Source organism: Glycine soja, chromosome 20 (genome assembly GCF_004193775.1).
Source record: "Glycine soja cultivar W05 chromosome 20, ASM419377v2, whole genome shotgun sequence".
NCBI lineage: Eukaryota > Viridiplantae > Streptophyta > Magnoliopsida > Fabales > Fabaceae > Glycine > Glycine soja.
In genome coordinates, this window is record NC_041021.1 from 24,675,960 (window position 1) to 24,700,036 (window position 24,077).

At 35.9% G+C, this 24,077-nt stretch overlaps 1 protein-coding gene across 1 annotated transcript; it reads right to left on the reverse strand.

Annotated features, from left to right (window-relative positions):
- Window positions 1–3,518: 3,518 nt before the first annotated feature.
- LOC114403039 (endoplasmic reticulum-Golgi intermediate compartment protein 3) lies at window positions 3,519–22,609 on the reverse strand. Its single transcript, XM_028365751.1, has 11 exons — window positions 22,292–22,609; window positions 22,106–22,188; window positions 21,926–22,001; window positions 21,720–21,787; window positions 13,739–13,823; window positions 11,389–11,507; window positions 11,203–11,286; window positions 10,000–10,146; window positions 4,500–4,608; window positions 4,292–4,411; window positions 3,519–3,911 (listed from the first exon to the last, which is right to left on the reverse strand). Exons 1-11 carry the CDS (start codon window positions 22,377–22,379, stop codon window positions 3,847–3,849), a joined length of 1,044 nt encoding a protein of 347 aa, XP_028221552.1. The 5' UTR covers window positions 22,380–22,609; the 3' UTR covers window positions 3,519–3,846.
- Window positions 22,610–24,077: the final 1,468 nt, after the last annotated feature.

Genomic DNA, 24,077 nt, shown 5'->3' on the forward strand with positions numbered 1-24,077 from the left:
GAATTCATAACTTGCAACATTCAAATCACACGAGAGACTAACTTTATTATTTCTAATTGAACAAAAATAACTGAATTTGTCCAAATTAAAAATAAAATTTGGTTTAATAAATAACTCAATATATGTCTGAACCAAATTCAAATGAAATTGAGTCTTTTAAAGCAACATAAAAGTTTTCATAGCTTCAACTATAACTTTATGTCATCGCCCACATAGATGAATCGTTCATTATCATTTGGCGGATGACTCCATATGTAGCATCGTATAGACATGATTTTGTGAGTAGTAGAACCAAAATCTACCCACTAGCGTCCTTCAGTACAAAGTTAAATTAACTTTAAACAAACAAAAATGAGAAGTTTACCATTTTCACACTAAATAGTGTAAATGAGACATTTTTTTTATATGCCTCATCCTACAAAAGCAAAAATAATTTTTTTTTTATCTTGTTCTCTTGTTTCTTCTCTAGAAAAAGTAAATAAATTATACAATATCTTCAACTCTCAACTGACTTCTCTCAAACTCTAAATTTTATATATGCAACTTTGGGATTTAAATAATATGATTAATTTAAACTATAGTAGTAACAAAAACAATTAAAAAAGAGAACAATGAACATACAATGCACAAATAATCTTTTTGGTGAATTTCAAGACCCAAACAAGATACCTAGCGCACCATTAATTCTCTATCTTTGGATTGAAAAGGACTAACTGCAAGTGGTACTCTCAACTCATTGATCAAACATTGGTGATAAGTCCTGTCAAACAAAGGTTGTCTTTAGACAGTCCATTGCTCACATGTTATATGATGATTATTCCGATCAAATAATGATTGTCTTTGAACATTTCATTATTCACATGGAAAATCACACCATTTATAATTTCTACATGTTTATCATCGCAAACATGTAATTATTCTGTCCAATTGTGTCTTCTTTTCAGCCGAGCACAATTCACATGAATAATTTCATGCAACATCCATGTAAATTCAATCAAATCAACTTATGCAATAGAGGTTACTTTGGAAACATGTTTCAATCAATTTAACCAAAAAAATACAAGACAATTTAATATTATAAATGAGAGGCCTTAAAATTACACAACTTTCACATATAATTTAGTTATATAAAAATATATATAACAGAACATGCAAATATTTTACAAAACAAACTCATCACAAGATACCTAGCACAACATTAATTCCTAGAGAAATTAATTTGTAATTGGCACTCTTAATGCAATGATCAAATATTGACAATAAATTCTATCTAATAATAGTCTTTCTTTGGACAGACTATTATTCACATGAAAATACCTTTATAATTGTCACACATTTATCATCACAGGTAGAAAATATTATTTGATCAAATTGCGTCTTTTGTTGTGTCGAGCATAATTCACATAAACAATTTCATACAAAATCTATGCAATTTTAATTAAATCAATTCACGATAGGGATTACTTTTGTAATATATCGTGTCAATCAATTTAATTAAAAAAATACTAAACATACAAATAAATGCAAAGGACCTGTTACTGTTAAATTTACACTCAATCATGATAAGAAAAAAAATATAAAAAATTAATTAGGCAAATAAATATCATATCCTTAAATTATATTTAATGCTATCATTGATTTATACTTAAAATACTCCAAGTAAATATTGTATCCGTAAATAACGTTATCACAAATATATGAAAGGAATTAAAAAAAATGCATAAATTCCTAAAAGAAATATTTAAAAGATTTTATATAAAAAAATAAGATTATTCATAAAAAAATATTTCCTTAGTATTGATTTATGTTTATGATGTTTGTGCAATACACCTTGGAGACCGGAGAAACTTCAGTTCACCTTCAACTTTAATTTGTTCCCATGTTAGAAAATCATAATTATATAAATAAAATATATAATAATGTTTCTCCTTTAAATTATTAGCATTACAAGAAATGTGAAGCACAAATTTTATTCAAAAGGAAGTGAAACAAATTAATACACGATTAGATAATGTTAAAAGTCAACCGTCAGAAACCATGATCAGAAAAACAACATAGCAACATTTTTTTTTACGAAATAGAAAAACAACCCAATTCCTACAAATCAGTTTATTAAAAAAAAAAACTTTAAGTCCCAATAATCTAAGAGTGATAGTGGCTCTGATATCACTTGTTAGAATTTTAAGGAATCCTTATAAAATATCAATAACCATCAAGAACACATTATGTTAGATTATCAAGAAGAGTTTTAGGAATACTTGAATCCATAATAATTGATCAAACAAATACAACATAATCTGAATTCATAAGTAACCGGTGACTTCATGGTTCTTCCTCAATGGGTATTTTCGTAACTTTTCAGATAAGGAGAAGAGAAACTACACGTGACGGCTCGGTATATTGGAGAGCATAACCTTCTTATAGTGTGTTAACCTGAAAGGGTTCACCTTATCCCCTAATGGGTCAACACTGAATGATCTAATGGTCTTACATGCTCGTAGTTATCTTCATATATGCACGAGAATCTATGTAAAACGTTCCCTATTTGTATATCTTATACTCAACTGTGTTCAAGTTATGCGGGGATTCCATCGAAAAACTAATCAAAATAATTCAATTTATTGAGAAGCTAAAATATTTTAGTTTCAAAAGTCCATAAACATACATGCCATTTAAGTAAATTCCATATTAATAGATACTCAGAATCACCGATACCCAACTTCTCCCGGTTAAAAAATAGGTAGAGAAAAAAATTCTTTAAATTATCCATATATTTGTTTAGTTATGCAAATCCGATTTGTTACAAATTTTATCCGTAATAGGCATGGATATTTTTGTCATGCAACGAAATATAGAGGAGCAATACCCGCAACATGCCACGATGCAGTAGTGACACGTTCACGCAGGATTAATGCTTGTTAAAAAAAAACATGGATTCATTGAATTATTTCTTATAAAGTCAAATATTAGGAATTGTATTTCAGAAATTTGTCTAAATCAAGTTTTAAATTGTGTACCTAGACTTTGTTACTTGATTGTTCCAGTTACGAGTGTAGTACCCCAAAATTTCCTTAATAAGTAACAATAACAATTTTTCTGTATGTATAAGCCAATGGAAAAGGAGAAAACTAGACAGAGTGTGAACCCAATTTCGATCGGGTCAAGTATGGAATGAACTTACAATCGAAAATCCACTCGATCATCAGACTTTTTTTTTAATTTAATTCCAATTAGTATGATAAGAGTTGAACTAAAATAGATTCTAGAAGCTAAAAAAGAATATCCTAAACAATTTCAATAATGAGATTCATTGATATTCCTGATATAATAGATGCTATCACACATACAATTATATTTAATTCGATGGAATTATTTGATCTTAAAAGAGGGCCTTCTATAATTTCGCAAGTAAGGTATTATTTCTTGGTTTCGTCCTGTCATTAATAACTTGATTATTTTAGGTTCCATGCTAGTTTAGGAGAATTTAATCAGGAAAATCCAATGTGGAGTTGCACGACTACAGAAACAGACAGCTATCTTAGTCACTATAATCAAAATTTGAGTTCTACAAAGTAAATTCCACAGGTGTGGTTCATAAGACAATGCTGTCCACAGTCAAAACCGAACCCAAAACACTCATTCCAAAAGAAAAGAGATTAAGATCTGTTAATCATTGATGTCAGACATTACAAGGAACTGTATGAACACGTGCTTAAAATTTAATGCTTGATTCAACTATGCAACCACTATATTTTTAATCTTTGGTGGCAGTAAATTCCATAGTGCCTGAAACCCCTTTGGTTGGAGACGCAGAGTTGTTACTAGAAATTGCAATGACTTCATGATCTACCGTTTGGACTTTGATTTAGTCAAAGTTTCCAGAAGTCTGTACATCCAACGGTCAAGCATTCCTGTTGATATAAACGAGTTTTTAGATGAGAAATGCGAGCGAAAGAAACAATTGCAGCAGGAAGAATTTTAGTTCAAAAAGAATTCAAAAAACCAACATTTGAGAGCTTGTTTGTGAATATCATATATGAACTTTGAAATCCTAGAGATGGAATTATATCACCTAATTTAGCTAGAATTCTTGCTTGAATTAAACCACAGTTGAATTATATAAATTATGTGGCTTGACTTGAACTATATGCTAAAACCAACAGAAATAATCATATATCAGGAACTTTTCTATACAGTTCACAATTTGCACGACAATATAGGTCAACCTTGTATATACAATATGATCATATGGAAAAAAGTATGGTACAGAATCAGTAGTTAAGGACAAAACCTGTCACAGCAAAGGTTCCACCTAGCACAGCACAAAGTCGAGTAATAAAATGAAGAAAACTGCGGCGCTCTTCCTTGATAGTGACAGTAATAGGTGATAGATCATACAAAAAGTAGACAGCTGTATACAAAGTATAAATGGGGAACGATAATCAAAATCTAGACTAAAATATTAACAAACTACAAAGCCAATTAAATATAAAACCAACCTGGCCAGGTCCGATCAAACTGATTAATGGGGGAATAATATTCTGATACTGAGAACTGATTGGTTGGTAGAACTTCTTTTGAGATATATCTATATTCGGTTGGAACAACCTGCATGAGTTTAAGAAATTAATGAACTTTACCAAAAAAAGATGCTGGAATTATGAATACAATCACTAAATTGTACTTAAGATTGACGGCTGCTCTAGTATTATTATTAACAGTACCTTGTATTCTCACTTCAGGAGTTGCTAGCTTTTTAAGCAGATTAAAGGAAAAGAAGTTAGTCATTCAAAGTAAATTATATTTAATAGTGGATGGTCAAGAAAGAAGTCTGACCAATACTATAAATTTAGGAGATATAAGCCAGCATTTAAATCCATGGGAGTGATTGCATTGAGCAATCTAGAAATAGCAACTCTGGTAAACCAAAAGCATAAACTGATCCTTGATCATTGTTGTTAAATGACGGCCATGACGGCGTCATGGCGGAATTTCATGGTGGTTTTTTGAAAAAAAGCCACCGAATAGCGGTGGTGTGGCGGGTTGCTAATGGCGGCCGCCATAGCCATGGCGGCCGCCATAGCCATGGCAGTCATGGTGGTTATGTCGCCGTGACGGAAATGGCGGATTTTTTTTGTTTTTTGTCCGCGGTAGGAGTTGGGCTGACCCGACGCAACCCTACCCGGTAATTCATTCAAAAGCGCAGCCCTCCCCTCCCACGCAGCTGTGATTCAGAACGCAGCCCTCCAACTAAAAGCGAACCCAGCCGCGACCCTCCCCTGCACCCAGCCGCAGCGCCCCGTAGTCCGCACGCAACCGCGACACCACCTGCACGCAGAACGCAGCCACCGGCACGAACGGCGGCGACGAGCACCGGCACGAAAGGCGGCGAGCAACAACACAAAGGAAGTCATCATTGCGGGCGAAGTGGTGTGGGCCAACTTCCATTTTTTTTTTAATTTTGTTTTTGTTGTTTGACACCCCTTTTTTCTATTTTTTTTCTATTTGACACTACAATTTATTTATTTTTCTGTTCAGTGCAACAAGGAAAAATAAGGCAGACCCAGGCTGGAAATATTGTCATTCACTAGTGGAAGGAGATACAAGCACCATTGTTTATAATTTTTGTGGAAAAATCACAAAGGGAGGAATAACCAGAGCCAAACAACACCTGATTGGGAAGTCAGGTAACGTTGCAACTTGCAAGAAAACTCCACCAAATGTAGTTGAAGAGTTGAAAGAATATATGGCTACCAAAAAAAGTGGGACCACTTACAGTACTTATGGCAGTGGTAATATGACAAATATAAGAGATTTTGAATTTGGTGAACCATTTGGATGTGATGGAAGTGAAGATGAGTTTGTGGACTCTTGTAATGCTGCTGCAAGTGCAAAGACAGTGTGGGACTAAAAAAGGACCAATGGACAAATTTTGTAAGAATCCAGAAAATGCAATCAATTGGAGAAAAATGGAGATGTTGAGGCAAATGAGCATAAGAGAGTCAATGGATAAGAATGAAGTATTGAAGGTGCATCAACATATTGCTCGCTTTTGGTACCAAGCAGGTTTGTCATTCAAACTCATTAAATTGAAAAGCTTTGAGAATATGGTTGCAGCCATTGGTCAATATGGGCCACATTTGCCCACTTCTAGCTATCATGACATCAGAGTTCCACTCCTGAAGAAGGAAGTTGAATATACTGAAAATTTGATGAAAGGCCACAGGGAGCAATGGGTCAAGTATGGTTGTACTATTATGTCTGATGCATGGACTGATCGGAAACAAAGATGCATCATTAATTTTTTGATTAACTCTCAAGCTCGTACCATGTTTTTGAAGTCTGTTGATGGCTCTGATTTTGTAAAGACAGGTGAAAAGCTTTTTGAGTTGCTTGATGTCATTGTGGAGGAAGTTGGAGAAGAGAATGTTGTTCAAGTTGTAACCGATAATGGGAGCAACTATGTTTTAGCGGGAAAGTTGTTGGAGGAGAAAAGAAAACATATTTATTGGACTCCTTGTGCAGCTCATTGTATTGATTTGATGCTTGAAAATATTGGAAAGCTTCCCTTGATAAGGAAGACAATTAGAAGGGCAATTAATCTAGTTGGGTTTATCTATGCCCATTCTAGTACCTTAAGTTTGTTGAGAAATTTTACAAACAAGAGGGAATTGGTGAGACATGCTATTACTAGATTTGTCACTTCTTATCTAACCTTGGAAAGGCGCCACAAAGAGAAAGCCAATATTAGAAAGATATTTACTTCTGATGAATGGACCTTGAACAAGCTATCTAAGGAGCCTAAGGGAAAAGAAGCTGCAAAGGGAGTGCTCATGCCTTCTTTTTGGAATAGTGTGGTTTACACTCTTAAAGTCATGGCTCCACTTGTGAAAGTGCTTCGTCTTGTGGATGGTGAAAGGAAACCAGTCATGGGCTATATTTATGAAGCAATGGACAAGGCAAAAGAAACAATTATCAAGTCTTTCAACAACAATGAAAGCAAGTACAAAGATGTATTTGCAATCATTGATAAAAGATGGAATTGTCAACTTCATAGGCCATTGCATGCAGCTGCCCACTTCTTAAATCCAGAGTTCTTTTATGACAACACTAACTTGGAGTTTGATTTTGAGGTCACCAATGGTTTGTTTGAGTGCATTAAGTTGATTCCACAATTTGATGTGCAACAGAAAATTCTAACCGAGTGCATCTTTACAAGATTGGTGCTGAACACTTTGGTTCTGACTTTGCAATGGCTCAAAGGAAAACTCATTCTCCTAGTAAGAAACTTTTACCATATGACAAATACAAATACTATACTATTTTTTTATGTATTAGTGTTATAATTCAGAATTCTAAGTTATGCTTTTGGTTGGTAATTGGTATTGCAGCATATTGGTGGCAAATGTTTGGATCACAAACTCCAAATTTGTAGAAGCTAGCTATTAAAATTTTGAGTTTTACTTGCAGTGCTTCAGGATGTGAAAGAAATTGGAGTGTGTTTGAGCAAGTAATTGTGACAAAACTCTAACTATACTTTTTAATTTTATTTAATTTTGATGATCAAGTTTTATTTGAAGTATATTTGAGATTGAAATCAACATTTATTTGTTATGTTGTAGATTCATTCCAAAAAAAGAAATAGGCTTGAGCACAAGAGGTTGCATGATTTGGTGTTTGTCAAATACAACCAACAATTGAAGCAAAGATATAATGCAAGAGATGAAATTGATCCAATTTCTCTTAATGATATTGATGTGTGAAATGAATGGCTCGTGGGAGAGATGGATCAAGATGATGATAATGATGCTGGAAATGATTTGGTATTTGAAGATGATGATGCTTTAAATTGGGCAACTGTGTATCAGGCTTCGGGGGTTGGAGAGTGTAGGACGTATACTAGGCGAAAAAGCAAAAGACAACAAGTGTTGCTGCTGCCCAAACTTCTAAAAAACAGGCAATGGTTGTTGGATCTTCATCAAGGAAGCAAAAAGCAGTCCAAGAAAATGATGAGGATCTAGATTTTGAGGAGAATACTGATCTTGAATCTGAAGAAGAAGAAATCATGGTCAATTTTGAGGCGTCTAATGGGGAAGAGGGAGAGGGAGATGCTCCATTACCATATGATAACAACGAAGATGATTATGATGGAATTGGAGATGATTAGAGCTTCAACCTTCACTTTGCACTTTGCATTATGTTTTTATCATTTTCTTATTTTGAACTCTTTAATGAGTTTATTTGGTGTTGGTACTTGATTATTGTATGAACTCATGAAACTTTTTTAGTTTATTTGAATGCAATCCTTTGTTTTTTTCAATTTCAATGAGTTTATATATATGTATATTTTTTTTTTTTGTCCGCCATGACATCCGCTGGCAAATTGACTAAAGCGGGTTCCTTTTAGAAACTTATTCCCAAAAGGGGTCTGTTTCGAAACTTTTTTCGGAGGGGGTCAGTTTTTGGAGGGATTTTGCCAGTGGAGTTGGCGAGTTGGACACGTGGCAACAGCTGGGGGAACTCGCCAGTGGAGATGACAAGACACGGTCCACGTGGCGGGTTCCGCCATTTGTAATGACGAAATGCTTTTTTTACAGAATTTTTTTTTAAACTTGAAACAGGTATAACTTTCCAAAAAAGCATTTCGCCATTACGAATGGCGGAACCCGCCACGTGGACCGTGTCTCGCCATCTCCACTGGCGAGTTCCCCCAGTTGCTGCCACGTGTCCAACTCGCCAACTCCACTGGCGAAATCCCTCCAAAAATTGACCCCCTCCGGAAAAAATTTCGAAACAGACCTCTTTTGGGAATAAGTTTCTAAAAGGAACCCGCTTTGGTCAATTTGCCGACATCCGCCATTTTCCGCTACGCCATCCGCCATATTTTTATGGCGGATTTTTGGCTTTCCGCCATTAACAACATTGTCCTTGATTTTAATATAAAAAATTAAACTGTTAGAAATAATACAATTATAGTATTATGGCAGACTATGTTATGTAATTATTATGTTAATTAGAATGACTGCATATTCTTGAAATTATTTGTAATTACCCTTGTATTTTTCACTCTACAAAAATATTTGCTCTGCTGTGTCATTTAAACACATGGAATTCAACCCATGTCTCATTATTTTCTTTCTCAACATAAACATGTTTTCAATACAATTTCAGCTAATTCTGAAAGTATTTAAATCTCTAATTGACTCTAAATCCAGAAGACAAGATCCAAATCTAGAAAACTAGAAATCAAGCTCTAAATATTTCTAGCAAAAATTCAACAATGTACATTAACATACTAAAAGCACCAAACCAAGTTCTATAATCCAACCTTGCTATTTCTCTTGGGTTGATTTTTTTAGATCTTGGTGATTTCATTGCTTTTTTATTTGTGGGTTTTCGATTGGTAAGAAATGGCAAGCTTAAAGTTATATTCTGTTGGTATATGGTAGTGTTATGAGACACTTGCACTTGATCCAGATCATTAAGTGTTTTCCCTTTCTATGCACTCTAAAACCTTGCTTTTCAACAGCAATATGGGGGAAATTGGCAATTGATGTATAAACATTTTATTTCCACAAATTAGCAGATGACAGAATATCCACTGCTAATTACAAATTCTGGCTTCATTCGGCTACTTTATAAGTGTTTCATTAACTGGATCTAACTACACTCAAGAGAAAGAGAACCACACATGACTATCAAGGTTTTGGATTATTATATCAGTATGTTGTTACCCAGGTCTTGGTCTTCTGCACAATCTTAATTTTGTTTTCCATTGAATGACCATATTATTCAATAACTAAGAGGACACAACAAATATTTAACAGACGTTTCATCAGCAGGCAATCAAAAATTAATCTAGGTAACATAAAAGGATGAGAAAAATAAATAAATTGGCATTCTCCAAACTATCAGAGGAGCATGGAGGAGTAATCATAGCAAACTGCACTGTTACTTAGGCTAGGTGGAAAGATTATTTAAGAAAGAGCTATCACAAACCTTTATATAATATTTAAATGTTCCACTGGTATCATGCAGAATCCTTGTTGTGTCATCAAGTGGGTTGTGAAGTCCTGGATACTTGGGGCCAAATGATAAATCATGGATGAAATGACTTACATTCACGTTCTTTGCTCCATCAAAGATCTGCAGAAACCATCACAACTGAGTTAATTATCTGATATGCAGCAATTAAGAATCAGATGAGCATATTTCTAAGCAAATTTTTGACAGGAAGGTCTTGTACAAGCTACTAAAAGTCACATTGGAATAAATTTATCTGCATATTAAAGCGAGAAATGGAAAATTTATCCCTGTTTATCATTTGCAATTAATTGAACTTGGTTATGGTTTTCAGAAGTCCCTACTATTTGTGCAGAGATACAACATTGTAGATGACCCTTTACAATTCAGTTGCATAGAGGAGTGAAAGCTTTCTTGTGACTCAGCCAAAACAGAAGGTTTATCTCAGTTATAGAACTGAGATTGTAACTTCTCTCTCTAATAAATTCATACAAGCTTTACTTTCCCATTGTCATAAAAATCCCAAAGAAACAGATCAAGTAACTCTTTAGAAACACAATGGACCAGTAAGAAGCAGTGGTGAAGCCATCATGGCCCACAGATTTCTCCTTATCCATCTTGAAAAGTTAACACCAAATCTCTTGCCCGAGGCCTCTCAACCAAGGTAAAGCTTTCCAATGCAATAAGACGATCTAAATATATAATTAAAACCTGTAAACCTCCTCCCACTTAAATGGAAGATTGCAATACTCAGTGATTCCCTTAGATATACTTAGCTTCCCCAGAAACTCTAAAACTATCCACTTCTGATTCCTTGACAAAACTCAAAAAATCTAAGGCATGTGTTCTAGCACTTTGATATTTTCTCTGTAGTTTCATAGACAAAATAATGCAAAAAGAAATGGACTTCTTTTTTGCCTTTGGCAGGATATCCACTCTTGCACCTGAACATTCTCATGTTCTATTTACTCATTAATGAAAATTTGGGACAGAATGTAATAGCTTCAGAAAACAATTCAAAGAAGCATTATCTTTGGACTTAGTTAAGTTAAAAGATCCTTTAATGCCATTAAAGATACTTACACCTGTAAGCTTTTGCAAATCTAGTCAATGAATTACACATGTATCATTTTAACACTATATTTAGGTAAGATTAATGAAGAAATACAAATATTTTACCATTTGTGCAACATATATATTTAGTCCATGTACTGAAATATGGAAATTTCCAGCAACCCTTTGAACATCTAAAACACCATAAACCTGCAATAGAATTGATAGAATTAAAGAAAATGTTAAGAATTTTGAAGGTTGGACAAAATTTCACCAAAAATAATTCATATATGGTAATTGTAGAATTCATACCCGGCATCCTTCCCCATTTTTTAATGCTTCCTTAACTTTCTTGATAATATTTTCAGTAGATTCATCAAGGTTTTGCAAATGAATCTTCTGTTCTGAATGCTCATGATTTTTATTATCATCTGTTCACAGTTTTTATTAGACTGTAAGTGGAAAGAAAACAACTTCACAAGAATGTAACTGTAAGATGAACTTTATACTTGTCATTATAATATGATATACACAGTCAAATGGTTAGCCCTTAACACCACACAAGTTAATTTACAATATGAATTTAGAAGAATATGATTAATAGCATATGGGAACAAAAACAGAGGTTAGGGTAAGAACAATCCAGAAACAAGCAGAAACACTAAACAAGAGAGGTGCAGTAAAGCAAGTGCAGCCACCAAACAGAAGGAGGGGCACAGAAAACATAAAGTGGGGCAGCATCCAAATAAGAGGGTCCTTCAGAAGAGAGATGCAAAGACAAAAGATAAAAACAGAACAGGGAGAGCCTAATAGCAGCACTGAACAGCAAGGTGGTGTTAGTTAAGCCTTCAGAGGGTCTTTGGAAGCATCATTGGAGACAAAAGCAACTATGGGTCATTCTGGGTATGGCCGGTGAAAATAAAAAATCACTGAAACAGCACAGGTAAACAACACTTTCAAAGAAACACATCCGACGGTAGGCTGTCGTCCCTGTCTCCAATCCCAAGAAAAATGGGATCCTTCAAGAGAAGAAGCAATAAATGGGTAAATTTTGTAGGGTGGAGAGAAGATCAAGTCAAGAAAAGGACTCTGAAAAAGAAACATTTTCCACCTGAAAACAGAGAGGGAAGTTTGACCTGGTTTTTCAGTACAGCAAGAGCTTAGCTCACAAGAGAAGTATCTGCGCTTGATGGCAGAAACTGGGAAGTCAGCTCACAAGGATGGTGCATCTCATCAGTCAGAGAAGCCCACTCTTCGTTACTTTTCCAAATATATGGGCTTTCAGCTCCTCCATTAGTTGCTCTTATCTTTTGCTTTGCAGTTTGTCTGTTCCATTGGTTGCACTATGCCATTTAGGCTTCATGCTTTTGTTTTGTGGCTTTGTATCAGCTCCAGACGCTGGCTTGACTCATTTATTTTCCACATGCGTCTTTATAATTTAATTCTTAGCAAAGCAATCATTATCATTATCTAGTCTTTGTTGATTATTATAGACAATAGATTATAGATAATATCTTTATATCTCATTCCAAAAAGGAGTTATTTTTTATTAGGGATTTCAATTGTAATATAATTTAAATTAAATTTAAATATAAATTCATGGGGACTTAGAGTATCACAAAATAGTTGCAATGACAAAATAGTTGCAATGACAAATGCAGAAGTAAGTAGCGATCACTCTTGCAACTTGTGAAATTTATACAGTAGAAACAATTTATTTCTTCAATATTTGAGGTTCGACAACAGTGCTAGACAAGTCCAATGAAATTTATTTGAGATAACCAAGCTACTCCAGTGTGTCATCAGCATAAAGAAATGAGCTGGAGGTTTAACAAGAAATAGGTTTTGGTAAAAAATCAACACTCCAAAGTTTTAAGATATTTGGTGAAGATGAATAAATGGTTTTCATATGAACAACCCCCCCCCCCCCAAACGTAAGAACATTTTGGGCTATAAGCATGAATAATAAATATGCAATTCAATTTTGTGCTGAATTTAACTTTTTATTTGAATGGAGAAAAAAGGGACTGAACTATAGCTCAGATAGTCATAATCTCATAAGATTTTGATATCATGTCAAGAATCTACTCTCCTAAAAGCTTAAGTGATTGGATGAAAGTGCATGAATGATTTTTATATCTGTTAGAAAGTGAGTTATAAGCTTAACTCAACCCTACAAAACCGGTTTGTAAGATAAGGATTGCTCCTCTCTTATATAATTTATTTCAACACTATCTTTAGTCGATATGGGACTTCAACGTGCCTCCTTTTGCCTATGGCTACCTGCCATGTGGGACTTTCAACACACTCCCTCTATCTAGGGGTGACCACAATTTAGGTGGCTTTTCCAACAATATCCAACAGTTACCAATTGCCAAGTATATGCCTATTCACCTAAAACAGGTAATTCTGGAAGGACATGAAATTGCTCATGGAACCTTTAGCTCTAAGTAGGATCTTCAGTCAAAAACATGTATGACTAATTATTCAAAAACAAATAGAAAGACTAGTTGGGGAAGAGCATCCTTTTATCATCCAAAAGAAATATAATAGAAATGAACCTAACACTCAATAAATGAATTGAACCCAAGCAAATAAAATTTATGGAATTTTAAACTAGAATTTTGAAATCATATATACACATAATGCAACAAGAAATTACCATGCTTGTGATGGGTATGTTCCTTTTCAACAAGATCAGATATATATTCAGTGCCAATTATATGGCCATAACTGTTCAAGCGAAGCTGCAACAATCCAAACAAAATTAGTGTAAGTAATGATTAATCATGAAAGGATTAAAAAAGAAAAAACAATGGTTAGATGACACAAAATAATAATCACTGTGCACATATAACATATAAAGAACCATCCATTTTTACTCTTTAGTCACAATGAGACTGACTTTATCAAAATCAGTGTTGTCAATAGCAGATCACAGAAAATCACGATGACCTGAAAATCTGCTATAGCGTATAGTGGATAGCCTCACGGGAAAATAGCAGAAGCCGCATAGCAGTTGAAATATAATATATATATATATATATAATGATTAAATATGTATAAAAAAATTAAGCTCTATGCAAACAAAAATAAGTTGTAGTAACATTGACATAATATTAACTCAAAAGTTAAATTGTGCAAGAAAAAAATATGTTGGAAACATTAAAAAAGAGCTAAATACTAAAGAAGTCCTAGTAAAGGAGTGGAGAAGGCTGGACTCTGGAGGGTTCTGAGTTTTGGGAGGAAGGGTTTATGTAGAGGAGATGTTTAAGTGGCAATGATCTGCAAAGGTTGAATGCAATAGAAATAAAAGAGGCTACGTTGGGCCTATTTTACAATAAGAAAGCCCAAGTCACATTTGACTCCAACTCCATAGTTTAAAAACTCCCGTGAGTTTTAGTATAGAATAAAACAAAAACAAATCTGAATGGAGACACAAGATCCGTGACGTGAGTTTTAGCAAAGCCAAAAACCTTGTCCACAAACCCAAAACAATCTCTGAACTGAAGTTCCATGCAGACTACAAACACGACCCGAATCCACACCTGGCCCAGTTTCCTTTCTTTCAAAATAATGAATCCTAAATGCTATTGAAGCAATTTCTCTCCAGATTCAACCTTGCCAGAAACCGACGACGCAATGAGATTCTGCGACGCATAAGGCGCCTGCAATTGCAATTTTTGCGGAGTCCACAACATGACGCCGTCATGATTGCATTTTTCCTAAAACCCGCTACGCTATAGCATGATAGCAATGTGATAGCCGCTATTTGACAACACTCATTCAAAATCAATATAATAAAAACAATTATATGATTTCCTAATCATTTTAGTATATGATTTGGTTAGCCTCTAGCCTATACAATGAATCTATAATATTTTACATAATAATGCTCTCAACATTCTCTCTCAAGCTAGAGCATATAATATGTGTCATGTTTATTTCAGAACCACCCAAGGACTTTGAGAAAACATCCACTATTTTTTCAATTGACAAAGCTAGTGATGTCTCTAAATAGGATCTCCTCTATTGTAAAGTGACAATATATCTCAATGTATTTGATCCTCCTTAAGGAACATTGGGTTCAAGTGGATGTGCAAAGCAACTTAAAATTCACACATAAGCATCATTTGCATAATCTCCCTAAATTGAACCTCTTTTAAGTAAATGTGTTCATGAGTGGTTGAGACAGTGGTTTAATATTATAGTTTGACACCTGATCTTGAATAATAACATGGAGCAACTAAACCCGAAAATGCTATAAAGATATTTGCAAGAAGGCCACCGTAACAACAATAATGAATTCATAGCAGTAATTCATACAACACACATATAAATGCTAGAAAAAAATACTCAAAACTAAAGACATGTTTGTCACTAATAATAAAATATCATAAAGACAAAGTCTAAACACACCACTAGAGATTGCAATAAACAAAAGTAATTGAAATAAATAACTTGGGGACAATTTTTGTCAAAGTCAAACAATTTATCATTAAAATCAAACAACTTAAATAAAATTCGTAGCATGAACATACTGGGGGCCTATATGTTCAAACACAAGAATTAAAGTTCAAAACATAGGCAGGGCAAAGGCTCTGAAGTTATGGCAAAAGGAGCACGGGGTCATGCTTTCATGGAAAGGTCAAGAAAAGGGAGCAAAATGGCCAGAAATCTAAAACTGGTTGAAATCCTAAAATCTAAAAACAGATCCAACCAATGAAGACAAGGGGAGGACAAATTGGATATTTTGTCCATAGTTGATGTAGTGACTGCTAAAACTGCGTATTGACAAATTGCAGCAATCTCAGCACCGGTAGCAAAGAGCAATAGCATCGCTCTCTCACTCTATGGATTAGTATGATACTGATAAGTGAAATCTTCTATCATAGGGGATGCCACCAGATTAGCATCAGAATATCCAACAATACAAGTGTGGCAGGCACTCATCTAAAAAATCAAGGCTTATTCATGAAGCTCCTTTGACATACTTCAAGACACATATTGCCACGTCTAAATGATATATTACAAGATACTATCAGTATCATCACCACATCCCAACTCACTCCTAGATATTTTAGACAACTTCATATAAGATACATCTAAATGAAAAACTTCAAGTTATGACGTATGATAGAACTCACAGATAAATTGTATGAATTAAACAGTGTAAATGGTAAAGAGAATGAAACGGTTTTTTGATTAATGGAAATATTGGGAAAACTACAGCAAATATCCAGAGCAAATGCTCCTCCAGAGAAAAGATTCTCCTCGTACAATGATAACAATAAACGTGCATGCCCACAAACACTACTCCTCCCCCCATATATTACTCACGGCTAACCACTTCCTATAATTCAGGGATATTCACGGATTCCCTTTGCCACACCACTAACAGAATGGTTCCCCACCTTCTTACTCCTACGAACGTACACTCTCCACACAGCAGGATTGGGCCTTTCAGCAGGATTGGGCCTTTCATTAATACTAGGCCCAGCAGTGGTTCTATCATTGCCTCCCCCAGAAGCAACAGTCTTGTCCTCAAGACTGAAGGAGGGAAATTGACTTTTCAGAACTAATTCGTCCTCCCAAGTGGTGTCTTCTATCGTTCGTCCCTTCCAACGCACTAACCATTGTCGCACGCGCTGTCCACCTTCCGTGACCGACCTTGACGCCAAAACTTCTTCCGGCTCTTCTAAGTCCTCTGGCTCCACCTCTAATCCTTCTGGTAATTGTGGTTCAGCCGAATAATTCCCTATAGCCTTCTTAAGTTGAGATATATGAAACACAGCATGAATTCTACTTCCTTCAGGCAGCTTCAGCTTATAGGACACAGCTCCTACTTTCTTAAGGATAGGAAAAGGGCCAAAGTATCGTGGAGCAAGTTTTTGATTAATGCGTCGTGTCACCGTCTGTTGTCGATGAGGTCGAAGCTTCAGAAATACCCACTCACCAACCTCAAACGAATACTCCTTTCTGTTCTTGTCAGCATATCGCTTCATCTGTTCCTGTGCTCGAATCAAGTGATACTTTAATTGACGTAAAGCCTCGTCACGATCAATCAACTCTGTAGCTACAGCCTCCACCTTAGTTTCTCCTTGAAGAAATCTCACCACAGTAGGTGGTTTTCTTCCATACACTGTTTCAAACGGTGTTGTACCCGTAGACACATGAAATGTGGTATTATACCACAATTCTGCCCAAGAAATCCATCGTGACCACTCCTTCGGTTGTTCTGATGCAAAACAACGAAGATATGCTTCCAAACACCGATTTACCACCTCGGTTTGCCCATCCGTTTCCGGGTGATAGGAAGAACTCATACTCAACACCGTCCCTTGCAAACGGAATAACTCTTTCCAAAATAAGCTGACAAATAAGGGGTCACGGTCGCTGACAATAGATTGAGGCATACCATGAAGACGCACCACCTCCTTGGTGAAAATCTCAGCCACCTTTCTTGCGGTGTATGGATGCTTTAAGGGAATAAAGTGTCCATACTTAGATAATCTATCCACTACTACAAAAATAGCCTCATACCCCTTTGATTTTGGTAGACCAGTTATGAAGTCCATTGAGATGTCATCCCAAATCCGCTCCGGAATTGGTAATGGCTGCAACAGACCCATGGGAGAAGATGCAGAATATTTTTGGCGTTGACACACATCACAACTCTGCACAAATTTCTGAACTGATTTTCTCATCCCTACCCAATAAAGATTTCCAGCTATTCTTCGATACGTGCGCAAAAACCCCGAATGGCCACCAGTAGCGGAAGAATGAAATTCCTTCAACATTAAAGGTATGCAATCAGAACTTGAAGACAACACCAACCTGTTATGATAAAACAGCCTTCCTTTTATCAATTGGAACCCCGGTTGAGAGGTAGGATTTTGTTGTAAATCAGTCACCACTTTTTGCAAATAAGGATCATTCCTGACTTCATGTTGAATTTGTTGCTCTTGCAAACATATAGGGAATGAAGTTATTCCTTTTAATTCTACTTCTTCATGAATCCTTGATAGTGCATCAGCGGCTTTATTTTCAGGACCAGGTTTGTAAACTACTTCAAAGTGATAGCCTAGTAACTTAGCTATCCAATTCTGCTGATCAGCTGTAGTGATACGTTGTTGTAGCAAGTGACGTAAGCTCTTCTGGTCAGAATACACCACAAATCTTCTTCCCAACAAATAAGGGCGCCAATGTTGAACAGCCAGCACCAATGCCATTAACTCTTTCTCATATGCTGACTTGCTCAGATTATTTTTAGATAAAGCCTTGCTGAAGTAAGCGATGGGTTTCTTTTTCTGCATTAATACCGCACCAATTCCTCTCCCAGATGCATCACATTCAATCTCGAAAGGTTGTGTAAAATCTGGAAGGGTTAAGACCGGGGCTTGAATCATAACGCTCTTTAAATTCTCAAAGGCCTTCTGTTCTTCTGGTCCCCAATGAAACCCATCTTTCTTAGTTAACTCGGTTAACGGTTTAGCTATTTTGCCATAACCAACAATGAATTTCCGATAGTACCCGGTCAACCCCAAGAATCCTCTCACTCCTTTAACATTGTGAGGGATTGGCCATTCTAAAATGCTATTAGTCTTAGCTGGATCTACTGCCACCCCCTGTTCAGAAATTACATGGCCCAGATATTCCACCTTTCTACTCGCAAAACTGCACTTCTTTTGATTAACTACAAAACAGTGATGCTGCAACACTTCTAGCACTTGAGACAAATGTGCTAAATGCTCTTGCCAACTTTTACTATATACTAAGATGTCGTCAAAGAAAACTAGGACAAACTTACGGAGGTGTGGCTTGAAAATCTGATTCATAATGGATTGGAAAGTGGCCGGTGCGTTTGTCAATCCAAACGGCATCACCAAGAATTCGTAATGACCTTCATGCGTTCGGAATGCTGTTTTCTGCACGTCTTCTTCCTTCACTCTAATCTGATGGTAACCGGATTTTAAATCCAGTTTAGAAAAATACTTAGTCCCATGTAACTCATCCAATAGTTCATCCACCACAGGTATAGGGTATCGGTCCGGAACTGTGACCTTATTCAGCTCCCTATAATCGATACACATCCTCCATGAATCATCTTTCTTCTTAACTAAAATGACAGGACTTGAAAAAGCACTGGAACTGTTTCGAATGATACCTTGACTCAACATATCTCGAACTTGCCTTTCAATCTCCCCCTTGTGGTGATGAGGGTAACGATAGGGCCTTACACTAACTGGTCCTGCCTCCTTTTGTAGTTCAATGGTATGATTAATCTCCCGTTCTGGCGGCAGCCCTTTGTGCTCTTCGAAAACTCCTTTGAATTTGCTCAACAATTCATCAAGTTCCTGTTTCTGTGCCCCAATCAACTCTGGTGTGTCTTTATTCACTGCTGGTACCATCTCTGCTTCTAACAAGCTGTGCAAGGAATCCATTGAAGTATGAACTGTGTTGTTCGTTGATACATCCTGGGTGGTGAAAAATTGGCCCTGCAACTCTACCCTTTCTCCTTCCCAAACAAAACTAATGGTCATTTTCTCCCAATCGAAAGTCACCTTTCCAAACCTTTGTAACCAAGCCACTCCCAAGATCATATCTAGATCACCCAATTCCAGAACAAAAGCATCAATTTGAGTGGTAAACTTACCCAAATGTACTTCCATATTCCTACATCTCCCCTTTGTTGTTACTCGGTGACCGTCACCCAATTTTACTCCCATGGATCTTCCATGTTCCACATTTAACCCCAATGCAGTGGCCACATGAGGTGAAACGAAATTATGACTGGCGCCACTATCAATTAGGACCACAATCGATATTCCATTCAAACTTCCCTTGAGGCGTAGTGTAGTAAGAGGGTTATTGCTCAATGTTGTTTTTGATTCAGTGATTCCACACAATCCCATAGAGTTGCAATCTAGCACTTCTTCCTCATCTTCCTTAACTTCAATGGCTATTACCTCACCTTCTTCATTAATCATTTCATCATCTCCCAAAATTACCAATCTGAGTTGCTTCTCAGCACATTGATGAAGAGGGTGATACTTTTCTCCACACCGGAAACACAACCCCTTCGATCTACGCTCCATCAGTTCCGCATAAGGTAGATGTTTGAGGCCACGATTGCGCTCGCCTACATACCTTCTTCCTTCGTCACTTCCAGATTTCGTGGTACTGTTGCTTGAATTCGCATTCCCACTTGGGTTAGATGGAGAAGAACCCGTTTTGCTTTGAACCGGCCCATTGGAATAATTATTTGACCCGTTTCCTGTTCGGGTCAAACTCGGGTTATGATGAGACCCAGAACCCATTTTCCAATTAAGCCCAGATCCTGCTGACCCACTTCCTTTCCAATTGCGTGGCCCACCAACACCACCCCTAGGCAATAACGACCCACGCATCTCCGTCTCCACATCACGAGCAATCTTCATCGCCTGAGTTCTTGAACGTGGATTCAGTGTCCGCACCTTCAGTCGAATATCCGTCTTGAGTCCTCCCATGAAGTAACCCAAGTACTGCTCCTCTGGTAGTCTCCCTACCTGTGACGACACATACTCAAAAGCAGTGATGTACTCATCCACCGTCCCTGTTTGCTGCAAATCTTTCATTTCTTCGTAAGGGTTATCACTTTGCCTTCCACCATACCTCTCCATTAAGGCTTGTTTCAGCTTCAACCACGTCAGGTCGTCCTCTGTCTCCCTTAACAAGTTGAACCAATGAATTGTAGCTCCTTCCATACTTAGCTTCGCCAGTCTAATCTTCACTTCTTCTGATGTACCTTGAACCTCAAAGTACGTTTCAGCACGCGTGATCCATCCCACTGGGTCCTCACCATCAAACGATGGTAATTCCACCTTCTTCACTGCCATCCGATATTCTGACATCGTCTCTTCCGCCGCCGACGACACCGGAGTTGTTTCAGGCTCACGGCGAAAACTTGCAAACTCTTCTGTCAAGGTGTTACGGAATTCTGTAAACGTTTGACGAAAAGTTTCTTCCAACGCCGATACTCGCTCTTCAAACGTCTTCTCCATGGATGTTACCCGATCCTCCAACTCGTCCAGTCTTGTCATCTTCTTTGGCATAAATCACCCTTCACTGGTTCCTTTCGAACGATCCGGCAGGTCGGACCAATGATAGAACTCACAGATAAATTGTATGAATTAAACAGTGTAAATGGTAAAGAGAATGAAACGGTTTTTTGATTAATGGAAATATTGGGAAAACTACAGCAAATATCCAGAGCAAATGCTCCTCCAGAGAAAAGATTCTCCTCGTACAATGATAACAATAAACGTGCATGCCCACAAACACTACTCCTCCCCCCATATATTACTCACGGCTAACCACTTCCTATAATTCAGGGATATTCACGGATTCCCTTTGCCACACAACTAACAGAATGGTTCCCCACCTTCTTACTCCTACGAACGTACACTCTCCACACAGCAGGATTGGGCCTTTCAGCAGGATTGGGCCTTTCATTAATACTAGGCCCAGCAGTGGTTCTATCAACGTATCACTACCTGTCAACGATATACTTCAAGCTACAATCACTACATCTCAACACACACTACTAGACATTCTAAATACTTCAAACAAGATACATTATTACGAACTACAAACCAACTTACTTTCCATATGTTGGTATCAAGATCCACCTCATGCTTGCCCGACATATCGATGGCATCTACACTCAAAACTGCCCACATAGACAGAGAACTCGTTAACAATTCCAAACACACACACACACACACACACAACACCACATTGAAACCCAAAAGAAAACTCATAGCAATTTCAAATAGACAAAAAAGAGCACACTATCTAACTAACTAACCATCACAAGGTAAAGAAGGAAACGTCATGTTAATATGAATTGGAAGAGTTTCCCCTCGCTTCAAGTCCACTGACATCTGCAAAAGTTCAAAACCATTTCTTAATTATTATCGATTTAATCATCATAACTTGTTATTGTTTATTCCATTCCAACTTATGGGTGAAAATAAAAAAAATAAACCTGGTGAACGGTGTAAGTTGTAAGATAATAACCGAGCTCGTGAACGAACAATGTGGCCATTATAATGAGACCAATTACGGATACTGCAACCACCAAAACGGCGATGCAATATTAAGTTAATTAAAGAAAAGTCACGAATAATAAACTAAAAAAGAAACAAAATGGGAAAGAAAAATAACAAATTACCGAGAGCCCCAGATTGGGTTTTCTGCAACAAGTGATCCTCGGCGCGAGGAAAGGCGTCGAGGTTTTTAATGACTTGTTTCATTCCCATCTTCTGTTTTTTCTGTGTTCAGAAGAAAAAGAATTGAAAAGAAAGAATTGAAAGGAAAGGGGAAGAACGAACGGAACGGGGCACGCAACCCAACCCACTCTCTTCTTCTTCTTCTTCTTCCCTTTCCGGATTCCTCGATTTGGTCTTCTGATAATCACAACACGCCTACAGAATTTAGGATTCTCTTTAATTTATGGCATTTTCCTTTTTCCTTTTATTTAGCTATCTCTGTTTTAATTATACGCGTGCATTGTTGACTAGTTAATTGGGATTGGTACGTGACGACTAAGGAGAGAAAAAAGTAAAAGAAAAACAAATAAAAATAATATATATATATATATATATATATATATATATATATATATATATATATATATTGAAGTGTGTAATTACTGACAAATATATTTTTTTGTTATTAAGATTTTTATTTTATATATTTTGTGCTCGCAAGTTTGTCATTTTTTCTTTTAGTTTATATGTTTTTATTTTTCATCATTATAAATCTTTTTTTAATCTTTGTAGACTCTTTTTTATTTTATTTTTAGTGCATATAATATTTTTCTTTTTAATCATTGGAAATTTATTATTTTTTATTTTTAATTCCTTTACAATAAATAATGATGTGACATTGTTAATATGGTATTATTACTCACATGATCTAGATTCTATTGATGTGATACATATTAGCATTAATAAAATAATAATGATTGAACGAATTTTAGGGATTAAAAATAAAATATTTGGAAGTTATAATAACTATTTTGAAGAAAAAAATATGCAGACAAAAAATGAAAAAAAGACTAAATTGTAGAAATTAAAATATTATTTAAGCTTTTTAAAAATATTACAAATGTTGACCTACATAGAGTGATAAGTTTTTTTTAAGGGAGAGTGATAAAGTTATGTTTTATTTAAAGGTCTTATTATAAAATAGAATTTTAACCAAGTTATCTTGAAGGTAATAAACTTATATCATATTTGTGTTAGACTTACTCTTATACAACATAGCTAGCTTATTTTCACCTTTATTTCATTCTTTTTTTTTATGAGACCTTTATTTCATGCTTTGAGTAACAACAATTTTCATTTTTATAGATTATAGTCTGGTTCACATAGTATTTTTCTCAATGAACTACGAGTCTATAGGGGTGACCAAAAATATTGAATTCACCCGTAAATCAAGTTAAATGATTCAAAGATATGATGTTTGGGCAAGTTTGTTCAAATTTCGGGTTAGATAATTGAAAAAGCGAATTTATATGGGTAGTTTTGGGCCGAAGCGGGTTGAAAAATAAATCCATTGAAACCCACACCCAACCAAATAAAGCAAATGATTTAATTATATTGAGCCACCAAACCCCAGTAAGCACGTTTATTCCTTGTTTAGAAAGTCATTTTGGCTATTGTGTTATATCACTTTCTTAGTTTTCTCTCACACAACACATTATGTACTGTCAATGTATTAGTTTTTTTTTTTTTACTTTTTGACTCAACCTATTCTCTTTTCTCTCTCATTAACTTTACATCTCTTCAAAAGCAAAAGAGATTAGGTAACGATGATAGTGGTGAATCAAACGTATTCAAAACTTCGATGGAGACAAAGTAACGAGAGTGAAAGTAGCGATGGAAGACGAAATGGCAAGAATGATTATCGTTGATTGTAGAAGCAAAGTTTCATGATGAATCAAGATTGATTCA

What these genes read in the sequence shown, in the direction of transcription:
- LOC114403039 (XM_028365751.1), bottom strand. Translation starts at nt 22,379, where the DNA reads ATGGGAATGAAACAAGTCATTAAAAACCTCGACGCCTTTCCTCGCGCC. An exon ending in AACCCAATCTGGGGCTCTCG is followed by an intron (nt 22,189 to 22,291) that starts GTAATTTGTTAT and finishes TGGTGGTTGCAG; the next exon opens with TATCCGTAATTGGTCTCATT. An exon ending in ATATATATGTTGCACAAATG is followed by an intron (nt 10,147 to 11,202) that starts GTAAAATATTTG and finishes TGGTTTCTGCAG; the next exon opens with ATCTTTGATGGAGCAAAGAA.